Source organism: Hoplias malabaricus, chromosome 17 (assembly GCF_029633855.1).
Source record: "Hoplias malabaricus isolate fHopMal1 chromosome 17, fHopMal1.hap1, whole genome shotgun sequence".
Lineage (NCBI taxonomy): Eukaryota > Metazoa > Chordata > Actinopteri > Characiformes > Erythrinidae > Hoplias > Hoplias malabaricus.
In genome coordinates this window covers 26,771,112-26,780,001 of record NC_089816.1, presented here as the reverse complement: position 1 = coordinate 26,780,001, position 8,890 = coordinate 26,771,112, and the positions used below count along the sequence as shown (strand labels likewise).

The 8,890-nt window shown below is 40.5% G+C and overlaps 1 protein-coding gene across 1 annotated transcript; it reads right to left on the bottom strand.

The window, feature by feature from the left end:
• Positions 1-1,399: 1,399 nt before the first annotated feature.
• Positions 1,400-8,451, bottom strand: nsdhl (NAD(P) dependent steroid dehydrogenase-like). Its single transcript, XM_066649354.1, has 8 exons — positions 8,394-8,451; positions 7,741-7,795; positions 7,447-7,608; positions 7,138-7,284; positions 6,208-6,336; positions 5,831-5,973; positions 4,325-4,427; positions 1,400-2,729 (listed from the first exon to the last, which is right to left on the bottom strand). The coding sequence occupies exons 2-8, from the start codon at positions 7,759-7,761 to the stop codon at positions 2,397-2,399; spliced, it is 1,038 nt and encodes a 345-aa protein (XP_066505451.1). The 5' UTR covers positions 7,762-7,795; positions 8,394-8,451; the 3' UTR covers positions 1,400-2,396.
• Positions 8,452-8,890: the final 439 nt, after the last annotated feature.

The following is an 8,890-nucleotide window of genomic DNA, read 5'->3' as shown; positions in this document are numbered from 1 at the left end:
CTAAAAGGTTTTGGCCATGTAGTGCAGTACCCTCTGAAAGCTCAGGTTCACTGCTTGTTTTGGAGAGTGAGTCAAATGAATTTATTCGTGGTGTAGAGTTTGTGACCCTTGGTTTGTAGCAACTCCAATCTATAGAAATCAGTTGATACATTAAAAAAAACACTCTGAAAGTCTTTGTTTGCATCTTAATGCAATCCTTGAATAATGCAGAAATGTAATGCCCAGAAGCCAAAAGCTCTTGACAGAAGTTGGGAAACGCTGTCCTACAATATTCATTAACTTAAACTGCCTTCAGCAAGTGCAGTGTGTTCACATTTTAGTGAGAATCCTTGTAACAGTTTCACCCCATCTGCCACCTACTTCCACCTCACCAATGGCAAAAAAAAAAACAAAAAACAAAAAAAAACAGGTTGGACGACCTGGGCTCATGGCCGTGAGTCACTGGCTCAGCTGTGGCGTGTATCATTGTTCCAGGAATGACAGGTATCTCATCAACATCCCCCCCGTCAGAAAACGAGAGCAGGAATCCCAGCAATGTGCTGCCAGACAGGCTGAGCCGCATCACGTCTGCCTGGCCACTGTGATGTATTGTGATGGAGTGGAGATAAATGGGTGAAAGGATCAGAGAGGGCTGAAGCAGGGCGTTTGTGATCACGGGCGTGGAGTGGGAATATGTGAAGTGCATTGTGCAACACAAGCATGAGGCACAACTCAACCATCCCTGTTCTCTAGAACTTTTTATATTGTTTACATTCTTCTTCTTAAAAATGATACAGATACTACTTAAGTTCAAGTTAATACATGCAATGTTACTACTTAAGACACTCCATACGGCCAGTTTGACAAATCTGTAATCGAGGATAATACCCTAGAACCAATACTGGAACATTTCTATGGAATTTTGATAGCATCTGCCATGAGAATATTAATGATGCCAGGAAATTAAGTTGAATTAGTTCTGAATTCCAAACACCACTCCAAATCATATGAATGTTTTTGGAAGGAGTCCCATTATTCCAGAAAATACAGTTCCGTTGCCACACAACCAAGAGCTAGGGGTCTTAATACCCATCTATCCCACACTTAACATTGGACATGGTGATTTCAAACTCATGTGCAGCCACTCCGGAGAATGCCAATTCAGTTTATTCTTTCTACTGAGATTATACACAAGGCACGTGTGCACAACTGAATGTCGTTTCATAACGGATGCAAATAAAAACTGTGGAATTACTGATTCTAAAGGGTATTTACAAATTTTAAGCTTAAATTGTTTATTTTGCTTTCCATTGTTTGATTCCAATATATTGAAGTTAGAGTTTCCAAAATATCCTTAGATTGTGAACATGAATTCATCAAAATATATTTATTATCTGAGAAATGTTAACAAATAGGGCGGCACAGTGGCGCAGCAGGTAGTCACACCGCTCCAGGGACCTGGCCTGGAGGTTGTGGGTTCATTTTCCGCTCCAGGTGACTGTCTGTGAGGAGTTGGTGTGTCCGCTCCCCGTGTCCGCGTGGGTTTCCTCCCACAGTCCAATAACACACGTTGGTAGGTGGATTGGTGACTCAAAAGTTTCCGTAGGTGTGAGTGAATGTGTCTGTGTTGCCCTGTGGCAAATGGCGCCCCCTCCAGGGTGTGTTCCTGCCTTGTGCCCAATGATTCCAGGTAGGCTCTGGACCCACCGCGACCCTGAACTGGATAAGGGTTACAGATAATGAATAAATACTCACTTCTTGTTCCATAAAAGACCATTTGTGCGAATACCTTTAAAAATGGCTAAAGAACCTTAAGGTCTAGTGATGGATTTTGAACATTTCTTCACACACATTTCTCAAACACATTCTTTATTTAACCAACGTTGGTTCTTCTATGTCATCGCTAAGGCAAAAGGTAGTACTCACAAAAAATGTATTCTGAGACACAGCAAACGGCCCTGGCTAGTTGAAAATAATGATTATAACAATTCATATAGACCACAGTATAGGTCTAAGTATAATATTTGGACAAGTATGAAAAAGTGCTTTGTTAATATCAGGCCACCATTGCAAACACAACTAATCCTGGAAATGTATCAAAAGACTCAAACTGTAGTGTCACAGCTGCACCAGGGCTGAGATTCACAAAGCATCTCAGAATACAAAAGCTGTGTTTGTATTTGCCTTGCAGCCAAGATGTGTGTACACAGGCAGGAATTTGACTGCAGATGAGCATTCACTCTATACTTTATGAATACTAGCACAGAAAATATAAATGGCAGTGAACCAACACAGCAGCCAGCATTGTAAAGTATGAGAGACTAAATAAACATAATTTGACATCATACTCTATATATATTTCTATAAATACAGTCCCACAAACAGCCAATGCATTTAAAATGGGTTTGGTAAGAAAACTAGGCTCCTCTCCTTAGATGTGGGTAGCTGACCACAGTTCTGGTGATAGCGTCTTGTAAACGGACCAGAGGCTGGTAGCCCATGTCCTGTTTGGCCCGTGCGCAGCTGTAGTAATGGTGGGTTCCAGCCAAGGCCACACGCATAGGGGTGAATGTGGGCTTTATGGTTACCAAGGGGCGCAGCAGCAAAGTTAACAGCCAGAGCAGCAGAGCTATTCCATAGACCAGAGTGTAAGGCAAGTGGTAGCGAGGGGCATCGTAGCCCAGACCCACCAGCACCTGAGACATGAAGTCCCAAAAGCGGATTGGTTCATCATTGGTTATGTGGTAAGCCTGTATGGAAAGCAGAATGAAAAGATACAATGGATTTTTGGATGACTGATTTAAATCATGTTAACAGTTAATATCCTGTACCCAGCTGATAACAGCTGATAAGACAGTTGTCTTTTGTTAGAAGCTATACATCTTAAACTTATTGGTATAGTGCAATTCAGGAATAGTGTGAAAGCATGGATCAGACAGGGCAGTGCTTCCAGAGTTTTTAAACACTGTGTCCACTCATTGTCCAACCTATTAAACAAATATTAGTCAAATTAGTGACAAATGGCTCATTTCTTGCTGCACAGTGTGTGTTGATCATTCTCTAGTCCTTCCTTAGTGGTCACTGTATGCTGCCCCCAGGACACTTTTGTTTGGTGGACTATTCAAGCAGTGAATACCTGCTGTGTGCTGGTCCTGAACATTGAAGAAGAAAACAACAAATGCACAGAGCAATAGATGTGCTACAGTCTGTAATGACGGAAACAAAAAGCGCACCTGTATGGTCACTGTAACTCACTACATGGACAGTGAGTGCAGAAACACTGAGGTTGTGTCTGATGTATAACTCTATTGTCTAAATGACTAAAAATATATTTTAAATGATTAATCAAGGAGTATATTATTAATAGGAATATGAATAGAAAAGTGCTTAATGAAGTCAAGAATAAATCAAATTTAGTGGGTGGATCCCAACTCCGGTCCCGTGTTTACTGACAATCTTCCGCAAACAGGTGACAAATCTAGCACACATTAACCCTGGTATTTAACTCATGAATTGAATAAGGTGTGTTTGAGCAGGAAGGTCAACAAGTTGTTGAGGAAAGGAACTACGGGGCACCTTAGCAGAGTATTTTATCAGTTTTCTGGTCCATTATTTCCTCACATTATTGTCTGAAACATGTATTATTTAATATCTAAATTATCTAAAATTGTATTGTAGTTCTCTTTGATGTGTTGTACATTCATTCACATTTTTGCCATTATTGTCCTTCAGTCACCTAAAAAAAAAAGAAAATCACATACACAGCACTGTCATGTTCTTCATGCTACAAAAGCATGTATTATTCATCAGGAATGAGTACTTGATTCCTTGAGAAACATGTTTAATAATGTCCCTTGAACTGTTAAGGTTTAGTGAGGCTTTGGCTTGGTCTAATAACCTCTTCTCTGAAATGGCCCATTGTGTTTAATGTACAAGAGACCTGCAGCTGCTTTATCTTATGTCTGAAACCTCACGCTGTGATCTAATAATGTCCTAATATGTGCACTGTAGCCTGTAAGTGATGTTTTGTACAGGCATGAGATCTGCAGCACAGAGAGCATTCAAACAGCTCAGCTCAGTTTATACTGAGTAAAATGAATGTAGAATACAATAAATGTAGTAAAAGATGTAATTGGACTAATTCACAGGAAAATAAATATCTTCCTAATATTTGCATAAAATACATTTATAAATAAAATTTATAAATGTCTTAAATCCAACAATGAATGAGTCTTGCCTCTGCTTTTTAGGGTGGTGACTTTCTTAATCTTCAAAACACACTATGTGTGATGTATGCTCAAGTTTCCTCTTAGTCTTCTGTATTACCAAGTACACACACACTCACCTTTCCACAAAGAGGGGAGTCTGACTTCAGTTGTTCTGCAGCAAGAACGTGACCATGGACGACATTCTCCACAAAAGTAAAATCGACCAAATTTGATCCATCTCTGAAAAAAAAAAAATTCACAGAAAAGTCCACATTATGTCCCCAGTTGGAAATATTAATCTACAGCCCACTGTGCTGTCTAATGGATGGAGGCAGTCAAATTAGTTCTTGTTGCATATCAAATATTGATCTGATCTTTCCTTCCAAGCCACAATAGTGGGATCTGCTCCTTCCTTTTTCTGATTCAGCTCATGTTTGCATACCTTTCATCATTTAAGCCTCCCACAAAAAATATGATTTTGTAGAGGAAATGGATGTGAAAATAAAATGTATTTGATTTGTTAAATCTTTCTAAATCTGATTTGATTTGACACACTCTACATTTTTTGTGCGTTTCATTTGTGCAATAAAACATAGGCCATTTCCTTTTGTGTTTAACCCTTGTGATTAAATGGTTAAATATGTTTGTTCTCACATTAATGTATTTGTGCACACTGTCATTGTAATTTCATATATATATATATATATATATATATATATATACATAAAAGTTTACATATAAGAACACTGTCATATACAGGACATTATTAAAACCAGTTAATGCACTTGTGCTACTTATTCATTCATTCATTATCTGTAACCCTTATCCACTTCAGGGTCACGGTGGGTCCAGAGCCTACCTGGAATCATTGGGCACAAGGCGGGAATACACCCTGGAGGGGGCGCCAGTCCTTCACAGGGCAACACAGACACACACACACACACATTCACACCTACGGACACTTTTGAGTCGCCAATCCACCTGCAACCATCCGCCAATGCACCTGTTTTTGGACTGTGGGAGAAAACCAGAGCACCTGGAGGAAACCCACGCGGACACAGGGAGAACACACCAACTCCTCACAGACAGTCACCCAGAGCGGGAATCGAACCCACAACCTCCAGGTCCCTGGAGCTGTGTGACTGCAACACTTCCTGCTGCACCACCGTGCCGCCCTTGTGCTACTTATTTAAATACAAAAATCACAATAAATTTTTGACAAAAGAAAAATGAGGTCTAGTGCTTGAGGCACATGGCTTTCAGAACATATCAGGACATATATGTGTATGTGTGTGTGTGTGTAAAACAAATGGATATGACTGATGCTCCCCATATCCCTGAGGCCTGTCTGCCACCTAGTGGTTTTATGGTGTAATGCAACAATTGAAGTGGCCTGTAAAAGCAGTTTCTTTGTAAAACATACAGCAGTTCAGAGTTAAATGTATCAGTGTCTACTCTAAAGCTTAGAAACTCACTTTATTTAAAGAAAAGCTGGAAGTTAATGCTTTTGAAATACAACTACAACAAAAAAGTTGAGACTTGGAAATGTTTGGAAAAAGGTGAAATCTGAATATCCACTTATGTTTAATGGTTAAAGGAGCTTGAAGGTATTTCCTGACTCGCACAAATGTGCTCCCACCTACCCAATGATGAACTTCATCTTGCCTCGCCGGGCTGTATCAACAAGAATGGGCACAAGCTGGGGGTCTCGAGGGCCAAAGATACCATGAGGACGAATTGCCACAGTGAAGAAACCCTCCTCTTTACTGCAGGCATCTAAAACCAGCTGCCATGCAGAGAGGAAGGGAGAAAGAAATTATTCGTCATCCACATGATCTGACCTTGTATTTTAGTCTTTGAGGCAACTTTAAGTTTCATGTTTTCTTTGCACTCAAGTAATCATAATAATCACATTCTTGAACTGAATCAAATGGAACTGGAGTAGCAGCATAGTAAAGCAGCATTCATGTGGTGAGAATGTATCATCAGTAGACAAATTGCTTCAAAAAGTCATATTTACCTTCTCCTGTTGGATTTTGGTCTCTGTATAATAGTCAATAGGCTTTTTAGCGTAAGGCAAATCCTCTTTTCCATTCTTAATATCAGTTCCTTCAAACACAACACTAGCACTGCTGGTTAGAACTAGTTTCTGCAAACATAATACAAATTACATTTAGATTATAGAACTGGAGTCTCCTATTAGGGCGGCACGGTGGTGCAGCAGGTAGGTGTCGCAGTCACACAGCTCCAGGGGCCTGGAGGTTGTGGATTCGATTCCCGCTCCGGGTGACTGTCTGTGAGGAGTTGGTGTGTTCTCCCTGTGTCCGCGTGGGTTTCCTCTGGGTGCTCCGGTTTCCTCCCACAGTCCAAAAACACACGTCGCAGGTGGATTGGCGACTCGAAAGTGTCCGTAGGTGTGAGTGTGTGTCTGTGTTGCCCTGTGAAGGACTGGCGTCCCCTCCAGGGTGTATTCCCGCCTTGCGCCCGATGATTCCAGGTAGGCTCTGGACCCCCCGCAACCCTAAATTGGATAAGCAGTTACAGATGATGGATGGATGGAGTCTCCTATTTAAAATCCTGCAGTAATTACAAATATTAAATCCCAACTATGTTTTGCTTCCTGTGCTACATGGAATTGATCTTTTCAAGTAAGGTTGCTCTAGCAATAGGAGCTACAGTCTGAGTATGTGGAGGTGCTGTGTAGTACCGTTCAGGTTTAATAGGAGACTTAATTCTGTGATATCATTTCAGCGTGCAGGAGTGTTAGCTAGTTTGTAGTGTATTGGTAGAACGGAGGATCCAACAGTAACACATGATTTTAAAGGTCTATTGGATGTGAAATCTCCATCTACTCATTCCTAGTACAATGCCAACCGTTCTATCATTTGGTCAGAGAGTACTAGCAAAGTAAACAAAATCTAAAAATGGATGAGAACATCTGGTTGTTGACCTGGACTCCAGCCTCTTTGCAGGCTTGAATGACTGTACGTGTGCCCTCGACATTGACCCTCTGGAACAGAGCCTGGTCATCACTGGAAGGAGCAGGAGAGGCACAGTGAAACACTAAAGATACATCTTTCAGAGCGAGGAGTAAAGCCTGGGGAAAACAAGACAGAAGAAATAAAACAAGGTATAAAACCTATGTGGGATGTCTTAAACTACACTGCATATTTGAAATGATAAAAACTCAAGTGGAGTGTGTAAGGAAAGATGAATTTCTTTACTGTATCTGCTCTTCAAAAATGTACAGTGATCTTACTTGTTTATCGCAGAGATCTCCTTTATGAAATGTCACTCCAGGAAGCTCATAACTTTGTCTGATGTCATATACAGCCACAGAGTATCCTTTGTCCACTAACTTCTCAACAAGGTGTCTGCCCAAAAAGCCAGACCCACCAATGACAGCACACCGCCTGCTGCCCTGGGGAGAGGAAAACATTAAGCCAGCATATGATCACTAGACAACTATCAGAAATGCATTAAACAGAAATTTTATTGTATGCAAACATGCAGTAAAATCTAAGAAATTCTATTATAATAGTTGTTAACTCACCTGCCGTATACGGGTCGTCATAGTTTTGTACTCCCCTAAACAATGTGGAATAGTGCTGAAAGACAATCACACATTTAAGTCTTAAATGTAAGCTGCGCCAGTCCAGCAAGACACCAGTGTGGGGGCCTTATGGGCAGCAAATTTTGTTTACAGGTCAAATGTTATTGTCAGTGATAGGACCAGAAAGGATTAGACATCATTAGAAAGCTCATCTGAACTGTATGCAACACAATATGGAACCATGTGGGGCTCATATATAGAAATTAATGGGGCTGCCAAGATATATCTGATTTATGAAGCCCACCTGGGTCACACTATTAACCCATCTGGAACCCAGCTAATCCAACCCATGTGAGTCCCAAAGGTGGGATATTAACTATCACCACTACTGTCAAGAATTCAGGGGGAGTTAGTTGCTCTACAAATAACCATTTCACATCAAACCATTCTTAATGACTTTGTTTACGTTACAACTGCTGAACTGTACATTCGAGTTTCTTTTTTTTAAGTTTTCTGTCCCTTTTTTGACTAAAATAAGTACTTTTTACACACAAATACAAATCATAACAACTTCAACAAGCACACGCACAAACAACACAGCTAAGGCTCTCATACACAGAATGTATAGTATTCTTAAACAGTTTCTCACTCACCTGTAAAACCCAGAGTAGAGCTTGAAGCTTGTAGCGTGTGAGAAATATATGGAACTCAATCGGCAGAGACTGGGGGACGCTCCCATTGGCTGAGCGCATTCTCTCCCGGCGAAGTAACATTCAAGTCAGACCAATGGGAACGAGCTGACGTCATATTACCTCATCCAAAGGACTAATCAGCTCGCAGTTCTGTCTCAGAGCCCGCCCCTTTAGAGGGAGGATGAGCCTTTAGAGGTGGACACTAGAGCTGCCCTGACTTTTTGCACACATTTATTTAGAAGTCAACGTCTGCTATTTTAGAAAGGCTACAGATTGAATTAAGTTGTCTAGATTTACCCTAGATGTGGCCTATAAAAAAATATATTATCATTTTAATGTTATGTTATTAATAAGGACATTCGTGCAACAAATGAAAAATAACGTTTCCGGAAATTTGCAACATTTTTGATCTGTTTATTTGGTTATATTTTGCAAATATAAACATAATTTTAATGTGA